Source organism: Lontra canadensis, unplaced genomic scaffold (assembly GCF_010015895.1).
Source record: "Lontra canadensis isolate GAN:19392208 unplaced genomic scaffold, GSC_riverotter_1.0 scaffold199, whole genome shotgun sequence".
NCBI lineage: Eukaryota > Metazoa > Chordata > Mammalia > Carnivora > Mustelidae > Lontra > Lontra canadensis.
The window spans coordinates 1,025,966-1,045,458 of NW_022631193.1; the positions used below are offsets into that span (position 1 = coordinate 1,025,966).

The 19,493-nt window shown below is 35.4% G+C and overlaps 2 protein-coding genes across 2 annotated transcripts; one reads left to right on the top strand and one right to left on the bottom strand.

The window, feature by feature from the left end:
* The first annotated feature begins 1,232 nt into the window (after nt 1-1,232).
* On the top strand, nt 1,233-2,167 carry LOC116861477 (putative vomeronasal receptor-like protein 4). The gene is given in 2 exon segments (XM_032848097.1): nt 1,233-2,115; nt 2,118-2,167. Coding segments are annotated over 2 exon segments (933 nt in total).
* A 12,711-nt stretch (nt 2,168-14,878) lies between these two features.
* Nucleotides 14,879-16,529, bottom strand: LOC116861479 (vomeronasal type-1 receptor 46-like). Its single transcript, XM_032848098.1, is given in 6 exon segments — nt 14,879-14,925; nt 14,928-15,395; nt 15,398-15,488; nt 15,579-15,915; nt 16,195-16,270; nt 16,273-16,529. Coding segments are annotated over 6 exon segments (1,155 nt in total). The 5' UTR covers nt 16,409-16,529.
* Nucleotides 16,530-19,493: the final 2,964 nt, after the last annotated feature.

Here is a 19,493-nt window from a genome sequence, read left to right on the forward strand (position 1 = left end):
TTGTGCATTTGTTCTCTTGAAAATTGTGAGTTGCTCTTTAGCAATTCCCTCCTGATATAGAGATTATGGAAGGGATATCTGTGATTGAAAATAAAAGGGAGTGAGCCAAGTTCATGTTGAATAAATTTTTACTATAGGATTTATGGCAAAAAATAATTATCCCCATACCCAGGATGTTGAGATCCAAATCTTCAGACCCTCAATATAAATGTAGTAGGTTATACAGCAATGGAAATGAAGGCTGTAGATAGAAGGAAGATTAGTAATCATTTCATTTTAAAGTACAAGATTATGTTGAGTTATCGGGATAAACCCAATGTAATCCCTAAATGTGGAAAAAGGAGGAAGAAGAACAAGTGTCAACAGTATGTTTTGGAAGACTCACCTGGACATTATTTTTTCTTAATTGTCTATTTTGGTGATTCATTCCCCAGTAGCATAAAATTTACTTCAGTTCAACTGTGCAACCACATTTAAGTCTTTGTATGGCCATTACTATTATTGGTGCCGAGACAGGGTAACACAGAGCAGTAAAGGAAGAAGAAGAAGGAGAAGGAGAAGAAGAAGAAGAAAGAGGAGGAGGAGGAGGAGGAAGGGGAAGAGGAGGGGGGGAGCAGCAGGAGGAGAAGGAGGAGGAGGAGAGGGAAGGGAAGGGGAGGGGGAGGAGGAGGAGGAGAAGTAGAAGATGAAGGAGAAGAAGAGAAAGGGAGAAGAAGGAGAAAGAAGAAGGATTGGGGGAGGAGAAGAAAAAGGAGAAAGAGGGGCGCCTGGGTGGCTCAGTGGGTTAAAGCCTCTGCCTTTGGCTCAGGTCATGATGCCAGGGTCCTGGGGAATCAAGCCCCACGTCAGGCTCTCTGCTCTGCAGGGAGCCTGCTTTCCCCTCTCTCTGACTGTCTTTCTGCCTACTTGTGATCTCTCTCTGTGTGTCAAATAAATAAATAAAATCTTTTAATAAAAAAAAGGAGAAAGAGATAAAGGAGGAGAAATGCATGTACTGCAGAAGTATGGGAAATGGTACATTATTCTGGCATGATCGTGGATACATTGTGTGAGATCTCTCAGTAGATAGATGGACTGTATTTCTAAGACTTTATACAATGTAGGTTTACTGATTATTTAGGAGATATAAAAATTGTGATGATGATGATGATTTTGACTACAAAATAAATATCATGGATAATATGAGGTCTATATTTTTTCAGATGTACAAAATACACTTCTTCTTTTCCACTATGATAATTGTATTTTCCATGCATGTTACTATTAAAATATGTCAATTTTTACAACTTGGCACTGGAATCTTAGCCAACACCTTCCTCCTTCTCTTCCAAATCTTCATGCTCCTTCTGGATCAGAGGCCTAAGCACACTGACCTGATCATCAGTCACTTGGCCCTTGTCCACATAATGAAACTCTTCATTATACTATTTATGTTGCCTACAGAGCTGTTTGAATCACCAAACTTTCTGAATGATTTCAAATGTAAGGTTTTATTCTACATGAGCAGAGTGATGAGGCGTCTCTCCATCTGTACCACCTGCCTCCTGAGCATAATCCAGGCCATCACCATCAGCCCCAGCACTTCCTGGTTGGGCAGATTTAAACATAAATGCACACATTACATCTTCCATTCCTTTGTCATCTTATGGTTTCTCAGTTTGTCTCTCAGTGTGAACTCCATCTTTTATACTGTTGCATCTTCTAATACAACCAACGGCAACCTACTGAATGTCAGTAAATACTGCTCACTTTCCCCCATAGCCCCCAACATCAGGGCACTGCTTTTCACTTTGACATTATCCAGGGATGTCTACTTAGTCGGAGTCATGCTGTTCTCAAGTGCATACACGGTGACTCGTTTGACCAGACATCAGAGGCATTGCCAGCACCTTCACAGCACCAGTTTCTCTTCAAGAGCCTCTCCAGAGAAAAGGGCCACCCGCACTGTCCTGTTGTTGGTGAGTTTCTTTGTGGTCGTCTATTGGGTGGACTTCATCATCTCATCACCTATAGTCCTATTATGGGCATATAACCCTCTTATACTAGACTGCCAGAAGCTTTTGAGCAATGTTTATGCCACTGTCAGTTCTTTGGTATTAATTTGTTCTGATAAAAGGATAAAAATATGTTGCAAAAATGTAGCAAACTCGCAATCAATTTTAAATAAGTTAATCATGAAATAATTATCCAAAAACTCGTTTTCCTTTTATTCAAATGACACTTGATTTATTTATATAATGTTTAAAATGTATAACATTATACTTTGTCTAAATATTTTTGAAACCTATGATGCCAAGGACCTTCCGTGTGCTTACAAGTTCCTTTGTCTTTCATTCTCTTTCTCCAACTTTGTGAAGGAAAATTTTATTTCTATTCCAAAAAATTATAGCTTCTAAAGTAGCTTCTCTTGGTAACCCAATCAATTCTTTTTAATTAAATTTACTCCTTTTACTTCAAGATATTAAGCTAAGTATCCAACTTAAGCCTGAGCAACAATTTCTCTCAAAACTGTGTGTTTATTTCTCTCTGCTCTGTCTTCTAGAAAGGCTGTAGAGATTTTGCTTTCATTTTTCTCTAGTTTATCATTCACAACTTTTAACTTTTTTTCTCTTTTTCTCAGTGCTTTAAATTTTTCTTTTTCTTTTGTTTTATGCAATTTTTGTTTCTGGTGAGTATTTTTATTTTGCCCATTTTTGTTACAATACATTTCTGATTTGTAAGTTCCTTGTCTAATTATAAAATTAGAAATTTGTTTATCATCGTCTATTTAATTTTTTATTGTTTTGTATACACTAGTAAAACAATTAAATGATTTTATTTCTTCTTATTCTATTTCATAGATCCTTAGTGACTACTTTTTTCCATAACCACCTCTCTCTTTATGTCTTTAAGTTAAAATATTTCTTTTTTTCTTGGTTGCAATATTTCTGCTCAATCTTCTAGTTTATTTATCCTCTCATCAATTCAGACTAATTTCACCAAAATATTGTGTGTTAAATTTAGTGTTATTTTTTAAAAATTTCAATTGTTTAATTCTATTAGGCTCTTTTCCAAATATTCTTGACAAGTGTTTCGAGTTTCTTACTCTTTCCATAGTACTTTGATTTCTTTTGTTTTCCATTGGCTTTACTTAAACATTGTAAACATACTGCTGATATCTATATTATGTGACACGTAAATTCTTCCGACCCTCCTCTCATTAGCTTATTTATGTGTTCTACCTTTCACAGTTTTGTTGTGAAATTTGGGATATATAACATTTGAGATGTCTTTAGTCACTTTCTTTCTTTGTTTATTCCAATCGTCCTGGAGTACCCACACAGGCTTTGATGAGACAATATGTGGACAGAGAGTTGGCTTTTTACTTTGATTACTTCTTTACATCCTTCTTTTGACTTACTTCAGGACCTGGCATGATCTTACATGTTTTTTCTCTGTCTCTGTTGAACATTTTAAATATTCTTATAACTCTTGAGTATTTTTAGTTGTCTACATTAAAATAAGTTTTGGAATTCATGTGCTTTTTACTAGAACCACAGATACCCACATTGTACAAATGAGGGGAATATTTCACATAGATATTTTGAGGCAGACAACTGCATCTTATGAGAAATTTCCATTTGATGTATTTGGATCATTCCCTTTACCCACTATATTACTATTTAACAAAATTATTTTTAGGATGTGATTATTTTCCTCATACTTGAATTTATTTACATGTTTTACAGAAATTTCTGATGCAATAATCCTCCAGTATCAATGGTTAGTTTGTGCATAGAAATGCTTTACTGTTTTGTAACATAACGTTGGTAGAATTATTTTCATGATTTTAGTCCTTTTTGCTCTACTTGCCGTGCTCCCTTTGCAGTATATCCAGGACCTTGTAGATGTAATCTCAGTTTGAATTTTGTACCTGTAGCTTTGCAAAATTTCTTTTACAAATATGCATTTAGCTAGATGTTGTCTGTTGATTATACTTACATTTATAGTTTCTATTGTCATTTTTTCAGTGCTCAGAAAATATCATATATAGAATTTATGCTTTAATGAATTTAATGGTTTTTTTTAGGTCTAAATACTGCTAATTGAAATGATCTGCTCTGCCACTTGAAAAATCTGTGTCTTCTCTTTAATTGTCAAAATGCTGACAATTTGTCTGTTTCCTGAACTATTCAAACTTTCTAATAAACTTTTCTAATACAATTAATTCTAATAAAGTTATTTATCAGTTATAAAGAATTCATTAGTTTGTTATCTCTTAATATAATTGTAATTATCTCAATGTCTTACATAAACTTTTGTTTTATACATTAAAGTCTTTGGTATTCTATCTATACGTCTTTGTCTATATCTATATATTTAGATATTGCCTAACTCGTATGTGTAATTATTAACTATTCTAGTTTTTAAAAATTCTTGTATCACAATACCATTCTTTATTTATATGTCATTTTATATAATTGTATTCAAATTCATTTTTGTGCCCTAAATATTGTTGCAAAAGGGAAGGTGGAGTTACTCCACAGTCTTAATAAAATCCAAAATCAAATCATACATTTCCTTATTTGTTTTGATTCTGTACTTTCTTTGTTCCAAACAATAAATATAAGTAGTATTATAGCAGTGATAGGTATATTATCCTGCAGTGGATCAACAGATTAACCTGTGACAGAGGTACTCATAAATAGCCCCCAAATTTTCATTTTCCTACATTATTATTCCTTATTTTTCCATCTCAACTTGCATGGAAATTTAGAAAAATAGAATACTAACAATTAGAATTAAATTCCTAGATAGGTATAAATAATCTAAGTAAACTCAAGAAGGGGTAGAATACATGAATAGCAAGTAAAGAGTTTAAAGAAGTATTTTTCTACAAAGAAAAACCCAGGCCCCTATGGGTTCACTGAAAAAGTCATCAAACATATAATAAAGAATAATTACTGGTTCTTCAGAAACACTTCCAAAAGTGGGGAAGAACTAGGAAATTTACCAATTCATTTACCAATTTATTTTATGAGGGGAGTTATTATCCAGATAACACAACCAGCAACACCATCACAAGCAATCTATAGACTACATATCTCATGAATACAGACACATACATTTTTTAAAAAAGTGCAAACGGAGTCCACCAGTGTATAAAAAAAATTACACATTCTGAATATGTAGAATTATCTTTCAAATGCAAACTTGGCTTAACATCCAAAAATCAATGTCATGAATCATATTAGGAAATTATAGGACTAGAAATAATTATTTCCATAAATATAAAAAGCATTTGGCAAAACAAAGACCCAGTAATTTTATTTTCATTTTATTTCATGTTTTCCCCCAATTTGTATTTAAATTCCAGTAAGTTAACATACAGTGAAATTTTAGTTTCAGATGTATAATTTGGTGATGCATCATTTACCTACAACACCCAAAGACCTGATAATTTAAAACCCCTCAGATAACTAGATGTATAAAGGGAACTTTTTAGGTCTGCCAAAACACATCTAAGAAACACACAGCTATTGTAATATTTAATCATGAATAAACAGGTATTTTATTATTTTTTAAAAGTTTTTTATTTGAATATAGTTTATAGACAATGTTACTTTAGTTTCTGGTGTATAATATAGTGATTTTACAGCTCTATGTTTTTACGCTATGCTCACAAGTGTAGATACCATCTGTCACCATACAACACTATTAAAATACAATTGACTCTACTCCTTATGTTGTAACTTTGAGTCTCATGACATGAATTTTATAACTAGGAGTTTATTTCTCCCACTCCCCTTCAACCATTTTGCTCATCCCTCAGCCATGTCCTTACTGGTAACTATCAATTTTTTCTGTGTATTTACAGGTGTGATTCTACTCTTTGATGGTTATTTGTTTGTTGCTTTATAGATTCCACATATAAGTGAAATTATATGGTATTTGTCTTTGTCTGACTTATTACACTTAACATAATACCATCTTAATCCATCATGTTGTCACAAATGGAAAAGTTTTATCCTTTTTTATTATTGAGTGATTTGTATTTGATGTGATATGAAGACACATATTACATCTTCTTTATTCACTCTTCTATTGATGGATATTTGGGCTGTTTCCATTAAAAAGATCCCTTACTGGGGTGGGTGCCTGGGTAGCTCAGTGGGTTAAAGCCTTCAGCTCAGGTCATGATCTCAGGGTCCTGCGATCGAGCCCCACATTGGGCTCCCTGCTCCTCAGGGAGACTTCTCCCCCCACCACTTGCTTCTCTGCCTACTTGTGATCTCTGTCTGTCAAATAAATAAATAAAATCTTTTAAAAAATGATCCCTCACCATGATCAAGTGGGATTTATTCCATAGATCCAAGGATGACATAGCATTCACAAGTCAGTGTAATAGAGCATATTAACAAAACAAAGCATAAAAGTTGTATTGTCATTTCAACAGATACAGGAAAAGTATTTGATGACAGTCAACATCTATTTATGATAAAAAAAAAAAACTCTCAACAAAGTAGGTTTGAATGGAACATTCCTCAAAATAATAAAGGACATATAGAAAAAAAAACCCCACAGCAAATATGATCTTCAATGGGGAAAGACTGAGGCCTTTCTCTCAAAGGTCAACAGTAAGACCATGAGGTCCATTCTCACCATTTTTATTAAACATGGTACAGAAAGTTCTATCCATAGCAATAATACAAGTAAAAGAAATAAGAGACACTCATATCAGAAAGAAAGTGGTCAGACTGTCACTATTTGCAGATGCCATGATACTTATAAAAGCATTAAAAGTAATGAGTGCAAGCAAAGGAAATAGTCAACAAAACTAAATGGCAACCTGCAGAATGGGAGACAACATTTGCAAATGATATATTAGATAAAGGGCTAGTATCCAAGATCTATAAAGAGCTTATCAAACTCAACACCCAAAACCCAAATAATCCAGTCAAAAAATGGGCAGAAGACACGAACAGACATCTCTCCAAAGAAGATATGCAAATAGCCAACAGATACTTGAGAAAATGCTCCACATCACTTAGCATCAAGGAAATACAAATTGAGGGGCTCTGGGTGGCTCAGTTGGTTGTCTACCTTCAGCTCAGGTCATGATCCCAAAGTCCTGGGATCAAGGCCCATAGAGGGTTATCTGCTAGCAGGGAGTCTGCTTCTCCCTCTCCCTCTGCCTGTTGCTCTGCCTACTTGTACTCTCTATCTCTGCATCAAATAAATGAAAAACCTTTAAAAATTTTTAGGAAATACAAATTGAAACCATGATGCAGGCAATTCAATGGCACTAAATTCATATCTTTCAATAGTTCCTTGAATGTAAATGGACTGAATGCTCCAATCAAAAGACACAGGGTATCAGACTGGGTAAAAAAGCAGGACCGATCCATTGCTGTCTACAAGATTCTCATTTTGAACATAAAGACACTTCCAGACTGAAAGTGAGGGAATGGATTCATTTACTATGATAATGGACCTCAGAAGAAAGGTGGGGTAGAAATTCTTATCAGAAAAATTGGTTAAACCAAAGACTGTAGTAAGAGATGTAAAGGAACACTACAGCTTACTTAAAGGGTCTATCAAACAAGAAAATCTAACAACTGTAAATATCTATGCCTCCAACTTGGAAGCAGCAAATTATGTAAACCAAGTAATAACCAAAGTAAAACAGCATATTGAAAATAGTACATTAATTACAGGAGTCTTCAACACTCCACTCACAGCAATGCACACATCATCTACGCAGATATCAAAAAAAGACATGAAAGCTTTGAATGACACATTGGACCAAATGGACTTTGCAGATATATACAGAACATTCATCTTACAATGACAGAATATTCACTCTTCTCAAGTGGACATGGAACTTTCTCCAGAATAGATCACATGCTGGGTCACAAATAGGGTCTCAACTGATACCAGAAGATTGAGATTTTTCCCTGCATATTTTCAGACCACAGTGCATTGAAACTGGAACTCCACCTCAAGGAAAAATATGGAAGGAACTCAAACACTTGGAAGTTAAAGGGCATCCTGCTAAAGGGTGAATAGGCCAATCAGGAAACCAAAGAAGAACTTTCACGAGTCACTGAAACTAATGAGAATGAAACACATCATTTCAAAATCTACAGGATGCTGCAAAGGTGGTCCTAAGAGGGAAGTACATAACCATTCAAACCTCTCTCAAAAATTTAGAAAAATCCCAACTACCTACACTAACCTTAAATCTATAGGAGCTGGAGAAAGAACAGCAAATAAAGCCCAAACCAAGCAGAAGAAGAGAAATAATAAAGTTTAGAGCAGAAATCAATGAAATAGAAACCAGAAGAACAGTCGACGAGACCAACAAAACCAGAAGCTGGTTCTTTGAAAGAATAAATAAGATCAATAAACCTCTGGCCAGACTTATCAAGACAAGGGAAAGGACCTAAATTAATAAAATCATGAATGAAAAGGGAAAAATCATGACCAACACCAAGGAAATAGAAACAATTATTAAAACTTATTATCAGCAACTATATGCCAAGAACCCAGGTAATCTGGAAGAAATGGATGCATCTCTGGAAATTTATAAACTACCAAGACTGAAAGAGGAAGAAATAGACAATATGAACAGACCAATAGCCACCAAGGAAATGGAAGCGGTAATCAAAAACCTCCCAAAAAACAAGAGTCCAGAGCCAAATGGCTTCCTGAGGGAATTCTCACAAACATTTAAAGAAGAAATCATACCTATTCTACTTACACTGTTCCAAAAAATAGAAATAGAAGGAAAACTTCCAAACTCATTCTATTGAGGTCAGCATTACCCTAAACCCAAAACCAGACAAAGACCCCATGAAAAAGGAAAATTTCAGACCAATATCCCTGATGAACATGGATGGTAAAATACTCAACATGATCCTAGTCAATAGAATCCAACAGTACATTAAGATGATTACTCACCACGACCAGGTGGGATTTATTCTTGGGATGCAAGGGTGGTTCAAAATTTGCAAATCAATCAATGTGATAGATTATGGTTTTTCTTCATCAAGATAAAAACTTCTGCACAGGAAAGGAAACAGTCAACAAAACTAAGAGGCAGCCCTTGAAATTGGAGAATATATTTGTAAATGATATTACATAAAAAAGCTGGTATCCAAGATCTATAAAGAGCTTCTCAAACTCAACACCCAAAACAGAAATAATTCAGTCAACAAATGGACAGAATATATGAACAGACACTTCTCCAAAGAAGACATACAAACAGCACGGACACATGAGAAAATGCTCCACAGGACTTTGGCATCCGGGAAATACAAATAAAAAGCACAATGAGATACCTCCATACACCAGTGAGAATGGCTAAAATTAACAAGACAGGAAACAACAAATGTTGGCGAGGATGTGGAGGAAGTGAAACCCTCTTACACTGTTGGTGGGAATGCAAGCTGGTACAGCCATTCTGGAAAACAATATAGAGGTTCCTCAAGACATTAAAAATAAAGCTGTCTTATGACCCAACAATTGCACTACTAGGTATTTACCCCAAAAATACACAATGTAGTGATCCAAAGGAGCACCTACACCCCAATGTTTATAAGAGCAATGTGGACAATAGCCAAACTGTAGAAGGAGCTGAGATGTCCTTCAACAGATGAATGATAAAGAAGATGTGGTTCACATATGCAATTGAATATTACTCAACCTGCTGAAAGGATGAATACCTACCATTTACATCAACATGAATGGAACTGGAGGGGATTATGCTAAGTGAAGTCAAGGAGAGAAAGACAATTGTCATACGGTTTCACTCATATATGGATTGGATTATAAGGAATAGCACTGAGGATCATTGGGGATGAGAGGAAAAACTGAACTGGAAGAAATCATAGGGAGAGAAAAACCATGAGAGACTGTTGACTCCAGGAAAAAAAACAGGATTGTGGAAAGGGAGGTTGGTGGGGAGATGGGGTAACTGTGTGATGGATGTTAAGGAGGTCATTTGATGTGATAAGCACTGGGAGGAAAGTAATGAATCATTGAACACTATACCAAAAACTAAGGTTATACTATATATTGCCTAACTGAATTTAAATAAAATACAACATAAAATTTAATTTCATTTAATTAAAAAAATATATATGCATGGTATGAATTCAAACCTTTTTTTCTTTGTTGAGGCCTATTTTGTGACTTAATCTGTGATCCATTCTGGAGAATGTCCCTTGTGTACTTGAAAGAATGTGTATTCTGCTGTTTTCAGATGAATTTTCTGAATTTGTTACATCCATTAGGGCCAGTGTGTCACTCAAAGCTATTGTTTCCTTATATATTTTCTGTTTAGTGATGTGTTCATTGATGTAATTGGGGTGTTAAATCCCCCTACTATTATTATTTTATAATCAGTTTGTTCTTTTATTTTTGTTATTGTTTTATATATTTTCTTGTTCCTCTTTTGTGTGCATATTTACAATGGTTATATCTTCTTCCTGGTTTGTCTCTTTCGTTGTTTTATATTGCCCCTTTTCATCTTATTACAGTGTTTGTTTTAAAATACTGTTTTAGTTTCTCACTGAGGGTTGCTGGAGGGGAGGTATGTTGGAGGATGGGGTAACTGGGTGATGGGCATACAGGAGGGCACTTGATGTAATAAGCACTGGGTGTTATATGCAACTGATGAATCCTTAAACTACCTCTGAAACTAATAGTACACTATAAGTTAATTAATTGAATTTAAATAAAAAATAAATAAAAATAAAAAATAATAATGAAGTTGTTTGTCAGATATAAATATCACTAGTCTGGCTTTCTTGTGATGGTCCTTTGCTTGATAATTATTTTTCCATCTCCTCACTTTCAATATGCAGGTGACTGTAAGTCTAAAATGAGTCTGTGGTAGGCAGCATATAGATGGGTCTTGGTTTTTTTTTTTTAAATCCACTCTGACACCCTATATTTTTTATTGGAGATATAAGTCCATTTATATTCAAAGTAATTTTGATAGATATATATTTATTGCCAATTTATTACCTGTTTTGTCAATGTTTCTGTAGATTTTCTCTGATCATTTCTTGTTTGTCACTCTTGGTCTCTTTTGATCACTCAAGGTGTCCTCTTAACATTTCTCACAGGCCTGATTGAGGGGTCATGAACTTCTTTAGTTTTTGTTTTCCTGGGAAACTCTTTATCTCTCCTTCTATTCTGAATGATAGCCTTGCTGGATGAAGTATTCTTGGCTGCTGAATTCTTCCATTTAGCACTTTGGATATATTATGACACTCCCCTCTGTCTTGCCAAGTTTCTGTTGAGACCTCTCCAGCCAGCCTGTGGGCCTTCCCTGGTAAGTCAATTACTTCTTTTGTATTGCTGCTTTTGAGATGTTTTTATTACTATATTTTGTAAATTTAATTACAACATATCTTGTTGTTTGTTTGCTTTTGTTGTTTCTGTTTGGGGCCCTCTTGTGTCCTGGATCTGAATATCTACTTCTTTCCCTAGATAAGGAAATTTTCTACTATTATTTCTTCAGATAAATTTTCTGCCCCCCTATCTTTCTCTTCTCCTTCTGGCATTCCTATAATAAACTTGTTATTATATTTGCCGGAGTCACTGAGTTCCCTAAGTCTATTGTCATTTTGCATAAGTCTCTTTCTTTCTTTCTTTCTTTTTTTCCTTTCACTCTCTCTCTCTCTTTCTTTCTTCCTTTCTTCCTTTCTACCTTCCTTCCTTCTTTCTTTCTTTTTTTCTTCCTTTCTTGTTGTTCAGCTTGATTACTTTCTATTAACCTGTCTTCTAGGTCACTAATTTGTTCCTCTGCTTCTTCCATCCTTCTTTTCATTCCATCAAGCATGTTTCTCATTTCATATATTGTGCCCTTTATCTCTATTATGCTATTCCTTACCTCTGTGTTAAGGGTCCCACTCACATTTTCCATTCTTTTCTCAAGTCCTGCAAGTATCCTTATGATTATTGCTTTAAATTCTTTATCAGGCATGTTACTTATACCTGTTTCATTTAGATCTCTGGCTGTGGCCTTGTCCTGTTTTTTTTTTTTTTCTGTTTTTTTTCATTTGGGGTAAATTTCTGTCTCCTCATTTCATCTGCCTCTCTGTGTCAGTTTCTCTGTGTTTAAAAAAAAAAGTCAACTGTGTCTTCTGCTCTTGAAAGTAGTGACTTTATGATGAAGGGGTCCTGTACTGTTTTGTCCCCTGTTTACCAGAACCTGACATTTCAAGACAGTATCTTATGTTTGTTGCTGACACCCTAATATTATGCCTAATTCACTTTTCTTTTCAGTGTAGCTATCTGCCCTGACTCTGCCTGTTGAGGAATGGGCTTGCTTTCTGTGTTATTACCAGGACCCACACAGGCCAGCTTTATGGTGGCATTCCCATTGGGTAACTTGGGAGTGGGGCAGCAGTGTTATTAAAATTTGCCCTAGTCCTATGCTGGGTTTCCTGAAATACTGTAGTGACTGGGGGCTATGCACTTGGACAGCCAAGATGGTGAAGCTGAAGTGGGGCACTAAGTGGCCAGGGGTCATGTGGCTGGGCATGATGAAGTGGTTAGATGAGGTGGGTGGCTGCAGCTGTGCACTTGGTAGATAGGTGTGGTACAAGAGGGTGGCCAGGGGTCCATGCAGCTGGGTTTAGTGAGTAAAGACAGCTGGGGCATGCAGCTGGGTCTGGCATGTGTTGGTGGCTGAGGGCGCACAGTTGGGCTCAGCCAGGATTTTCTTTTTGTAATCCCAAACAATGGGCTATAAAATAGTTGGTTATTCACCATTAACTGTGACACTGGCTGTACATCTTTCATAGATGCTCTTTGGTGAGTCTAAAAATTTTTCTTCTACTCTTAGTTTGCTGAGAGTTTTATGCAATTGGGTCTTTGCTTTTTCAAGTGTTTTGCATATTTATTATAATAATTATTTTTAATTCTATAATCTGTCAGTATGTTGCGTTACATTGCTTGATTTGGGAATAAAGAAATAAATCAAACAAAATTTGCATTTGAGATATAACCTTTCTGATTCATAGTTTATAATTATTTTATATGTTGGTAGATTCAGTTTGCACATTTTTAAATTATGTGTCTATATTCATGAGAGATAATAGTCTATATTTACTCGTGATGGTTTTGTCTAGCTCTGTTTTCTGAGTAATAAATTGCTTCATAAAATGTATTGGTAAATGAATTGGTCAATTTTCTAGTTCTCTTCTTTTGAAAGTATTTGTAAAGGATTGTTATTTTCAAAAATTTTCATTAAATATTTCATAGAGGCACCTGTGAAAGAGTCGATTAAGCATCTGAGTCTTGATTTTGCCTTAAGCCATGATCTCAGGGTCCTGAGATCTAGCCCCATGTCAGGCTCTGGGCTCAGCATGGGGTCTGCTTGTCTGTCTCCCTCTGCTTCTCCCCCAACACTCTCTCTTTCTCAAATAAATAAATAAATAAGTAAAGGAAGAAACAACTAATGTTTCATAAATTTAAGAGGAAATCTACATAAGTCTGGGCACTCTTCATGTCTGTGAAAACATTTCTTTACTCTCTTTACTTGTTATAGGTCTATTCATATATTCCTTCTTGAGTTTACTTAGATAATATATATTTATTTGGAATTTAATCTAGTTGGTAGCATTTCATGTTTTTATACTTCCACCAGCTGAAATGGAAAAATAAGGATTAATAATGTAAAAGAATGAGATTTTGGAGGCAACTATAAATACCACACTCACAGTTTCTTCTGTTTTAAGAAGGAGAGTATCACTATCACTGCTATACTTACTACTCATATATTTTATGTGGGACAAATACAATACAGAATCAAAACAAATAGGAAACTGCCTTTTGATTTTGGATCTTGTCAAGACCACAGACTAACACTTCCTTCACTTCTGCATCAATAATTACAGAGCAAAAATAAATTTGAGCTAAAACATATAAAATGACATAAAGAATGGCATTGATATGTGAATTTAATGAAATGGAGTGGCTAACAATTATACATGCAAGTTTGGCAGTGTCCAAACCATATCCACATACAGATATAATACCAAAGAATTTATGTATGAAACAAGTATTTGTTGCAAGACAGACACTAAGACACTTACGATTGTATTAGGTGGCAATAAAACTATCATAGTAATAAAGAGTTTGTATATATAGAAAAACAAACTCCTTATAAGTACTAAATAACTTTATTAAATAACTGTATTAGGTAGTTTGAGTAGTCCAGGAGACAGACAAATTGGGAGTGTTGTTGAGAAAAGAGATGATGAACATTTTATATTTGCCAGAGAAAATTGTTCTAAATGGCACTACTCAAGGCATAAAAAAAAAACCATAAAATGTATGAAAGCAGAAACCCTACATGTCATATTCTCTGGGCTCTGTGAAATTATAATGCAAACTGTCAGTTTAAATGGAATCAACAAGTAGTGTCTCACTAAATGAGTATTTCATTTAGTATTTCATTATGCAAAAGTAAGATCTTTTGCATAACTAACTACTAGATATATATAAACTAATTTTATTTATTTAAAGCAATTAATAATTATTAAATCAATTAATTGATTATTAATCACTTTAATTAATTTAATCACTAATTAAAGTTCTTTGATTAGTACTTTAAAGTACAGTTAATCCCTCCTTAAGAGAGTTTTAGAAAGGAACTTGTAATCATATAGGAATATTGAATCTCCTTGATAGTAAACTAAAGAAACTGGAGGATTGATGATACTACAGGTTTCAAAAATATTTAGATAAATTCAAATATAATTTAAAATTACATTTAAATTAAAATTAAATTTTAAATGTTATTTAAGTAAATACCATGTCATTTGAAGAAAGGCCAAATAATCATTTTGGGGGGGGTACATATCTTATGAATAAGGAGTTAGAAATTGTTTGTAACTTTTCCACACTCCTGAAACACATTTTCATCCTTTTATCAGAACTAATGAGTACCAAAGCACTAACAGTGGCATAGACATTGGACAGAAGCCTCTGGAAATCCAAGAGGACTGGGTCATAAGTCCATAGCATTGTTGAGGAGAATGAGATGATGACGCCCACCCAGTACACGACCACAAAGAAACTCACCAACAAGAGGACTGTCTCGGTGGCCCTTTTCTCTGTAGAGGCTCTTGAGGAGAAGCTGGTGATGTGAAGGTGTTGGCAACGCCTCTGATGCCTGGACAGGAGAATCACCATGTATGCACTCGAGAGCAGCATGACTCCGACAAAGTAGACATCCCTGGATATCATCAATGCTAAGATCAGCCCCCTAATGATGGAGTCCATGGGGGAAAGTGAGCAGTGTTTACTGACATTCAGTAGATTGGTCTGGGTCACGTTGAAAGATGCGACAGAAAACAATATGCAGTTACTGCTGAGAGACAAACTTATGGTTATAAGATGACAAAAGAATGAAAGATGTACTTTGTGAATTTAGATTTAAACCTGGCCAACCAGGAGGTGCTGGGGCTGATGGTGATGACCTGGAGCTCTCGTTAAGAGCTGTAGGAGCTGTAACAGCTCTTGTAAGAGCTGTGAGAGTGTGACAGCTCTTGTCAGAGCTAGACCCGCCGTTGCACCCAAGCCGCCAGAGGACCCAAGCCGCCGCCGGCAGCTCCGACGCCTGCAGCCCCGCCCATACCGCAGCTTCGGCAGCGTCGTGGGGGGGAGCAGCGGAGCCACCTGCAGCGGACCCGCCGTTGCAGCGGAGACGCCAGAGGTACCAACGCCAGCTGATCCAGCACGCCAGCGGTCCAGCGGTCCCAGCACTCCAGCAGCAGCCGAGACGCCAGCGGTCCCGACACTAGCGGCCCCGCTGACACACAGAGGGGAACGGCCCAGACGCCAGCAACCTCGCTGCGAACGGCCTCGCTGCCAGGAGCGGCCTTGATACCCTGAGCCACAGCCTTGCTGGAGCTGCACCATTCCGTGGAGCGGCTTCATCTGGATAGGCTTCCTCAGTGAGCAGCCCTGAAGAGTGACCTCATCAGCTGCGGCCTCGTCCTGGGAGTGGCCTCGTCCAGAGCGGCCTCATCTACAGAAAGGCCTAATCCAGAGCAGCCACGTTGGGAGCGGATTTACCGGGATCTTCGTCGTCACCTTTTCGTAAGAGACAGCCCTGACCAGTCAGTTTGATTTTGATGCTTGGCGTGAAATAAAGCTTTGTTTGATCAGTCTCGTTCTTTGATCACGGACCCTAACACAGACAATAAAGACAGCTCAATAAAGAGATTCATTAGGTGAACAAAGGACAAGTGACAGATGATCAGTCAGTGGGCTTAGGCCTGTGATCCAGAAGGAACACGAAGATGTGGAAGACAAGGAGGAGGATGTTGGCTGAGACTCCAAGACCAGCTTGTAAAAATTGGCATATTTTAACAGAAACATAAATGGCAGATGTGATCACCATAGTGGCAAAAAAAACACATTTTGTATATCTGAAAAAAATAGACCTCACATCATCAATGTCATTATCTTTGTTGTCGAAATAACCACCATCACAATTTTTATTTCACCTAATTTTGATTTTGCCCAATTAATCAGTAAAACTATGTTGTATAAAGTCTGAGAAATGCAGTCTCAACATTATTTGTTCACCAATTTGGGTGTGTGAATATATATATGTATACATACACACACATATATATATATATATATGTATACATGTATACACATATATATATATGCCATCTATCTACCTATTTGTCTATCTTTCATCTATCTACAAAAAGAGAGAGAAGAGGAAAAAGAGGTAAGAGAGCGGTGGGGAGAGAGAGGGAGACAGATCTCAAACAACATATCCATAATCATGCCAGGATAATGTACCCATTCTCCATACTCTTATGCATTTCTTTCATGGAAAGTTTTGCTTTCCCGTTGTGCATTACCCTGTCTCATACTCAATACCAAGAATGCTAAAAAGCCATATAAGGACTCATAGATGTTTGTGTAATTGAACTGTTGTAACTTTTATGGTAATTTCAAAAGAATCACCAAGCAATTAGGAAAAAATAACATCCAGGTCATTGTTACATCACACTGTGACATTTTCTCTTCTTCCTCCTTCTGCATTTAGGGACCCGCATGATTACATTTGGTTTATACTGATACTTCAGCATAATCTCCCCACCTTAAAATCAGATAATTATTAATTTTCCTTGTATCTATAGCTTTAGTTGTCATTGTCATATAACCTAATGCATTCACACTAAGGACATGAAGATTTGGAAGTGGACTATTTATTTTTATTACAAATCTTATTAACAAAATTTATTCAACAAGATCCTAAAATTGAGATCACTCCCCTTTATTTTCAATCACAGAGTTTCCTTCTATAATCTCTTTTTACATCAGAAGGGAATTGCTGAAGACCAACTCTCAATTTTCAGGAGGACAAACACACAAATCTACATTATGTCATCCACAAAGTTGTATCAAAATGTTTATATGAAGATTTTTTTTCATGGGACTTCATGTAATAAAAGGATATCCTCCTGTGCCTTTAAGAATCCTCATGTCTTGTCAGAATACTTCCAATATCAGAACACTTTGTAAAATGTCACTGAACAATTTTGCATATTTTATCACGTTGTTTGCCCTCTAGGAAAACATAGTTATTTTACCTAATTAATGTGATCCAGGAATTTTAAAAAAATAGCTATATTACTTATTCTTTTATTTACCCTTCTGTTGAAAGGAAAGAGTATTCATTTTTGTTTTCAGGGGAGAAATTTTGAGAGTTAATATTCTTGGCTGAAACTCAGAACGTCATTGCTGAGGTAAATATCACTCTATAATCACCTGATATATATGATTTTACAAAGCAATAATTATATATTTGATTAAATGGCTATAACCATTTTTCCAAATGTTTAATCTGATGTGACAAATTTACCTCCAATGCCAGAGCCAAAAAACTAGTAGTTCCCACAAGCATATATCTGTACTCACAGAACACCTGGGTTCTGCTGTCATGTTGAGTCCCAGGGATTAGGGTGATATTTGCTTAAAGAGACAAATGATATTCAAATTTTAGGGATCACAGTCCAGTACCAGTAAAACAGCATTTGGGTGTTGACCACTAACAAAAGCGTAATTATTTAATAACTGTACAAGTGAATCATTTTAAAAACATAGAGCATGTATCACAAGCCATATCCCAAAAGGAGATAATAAAAATATTAAATAAAATGACATAGATAAAAAATTTTAATATTTAAAAAATTTTTTAAATTTTATTATTTTATCAGTTCATGAGATATATGGCTGGCCACCTCAAATTCATGCCTGCTTTCTGTAAATCGCCATCACATACTGAAAAAATGTATTCTTGCTGGATATATAAAAAAAAAATTTCCAATGACAGTCTTGACGGTATTGGGCCTGGACAGGAAAGCGCCATGTTTCTCATAGAATCAAGCTGAGCAATAAAATGTAATACACTTGGTTAAATTTGATTATCAGGCAAATAATGACAAATTATTTTAGTATATGTATGTCCTAAATATTGCATACACATATTACATGGAAGTAAGCAAATATTGCATAGTGGTACAAAAAAGTCATTGTTGTCTTTCTGAATTTCAAACTGCTCTGCATCATGTGTTTCTATTCAGTAAATCTGGCAACCTTACCATGGAGAAATAATAGGATTTGGAAAACATTCTCAGCACTCTCTCTGAGACAAGACAGTTTTTCCTGGGGTCGAGGGTAAAGCCCATGAGCAGTCCCAGAAGACAAATAATGCTGTTGAAGTTTCCTCTCATTATAGCCTCACCTGAAGTTATTCTCAATATTTTAAACCCAAATTATATACATAATCATAGATAAAGGTGGATAAATATCATCAATAAATAAACCTGGGATGAAACACTCATCATAAATTCTTTGGACTGGCCTGAAATGTCCAAAATAATGAGGCATAATAAAAGGAAGAAGTCATTCACAAGAACTCAAGTAATATTTCTCATTAAACTATACTTTATTGTATATTTTATTGGAGAAAATACAGTTTGATAAAATGTATTTCCTCATCTTTAGAAAAATCTTTCATTTAGAGTTGTATTTTAGTAAGTTATAGAATATATACAGTTGTTTGCAGACTGCCACACACATATGTAATATATAATATTTATATTATAAAAATATATAAAATGCATAACCTATATGGCAAAATCACATCTTTGTTTCTGTTTTATTATTGTGTCACTCGATAATATTATACTCTTCATTAATTTTACCATATTCTATAAAAACACTGTAAAACTATGATTAGTCATTGAAAGCACAAAGTCATTATGAGAATTACAAGTGACAAAGTGCAGGTAAGTTGGTTGGTTCAGTGGCAATAGGGATGCCATGAAAAACAGAGCTGGCAATTTCAAGAAGGAAAAAATAACTTTGTACATAGATCAGTTGCACAAAAATATTTTGTAAAATGTACAAATGCCTAAAGAATTAGTATGTTAACTATTAGATACCACTGAATGAACTGA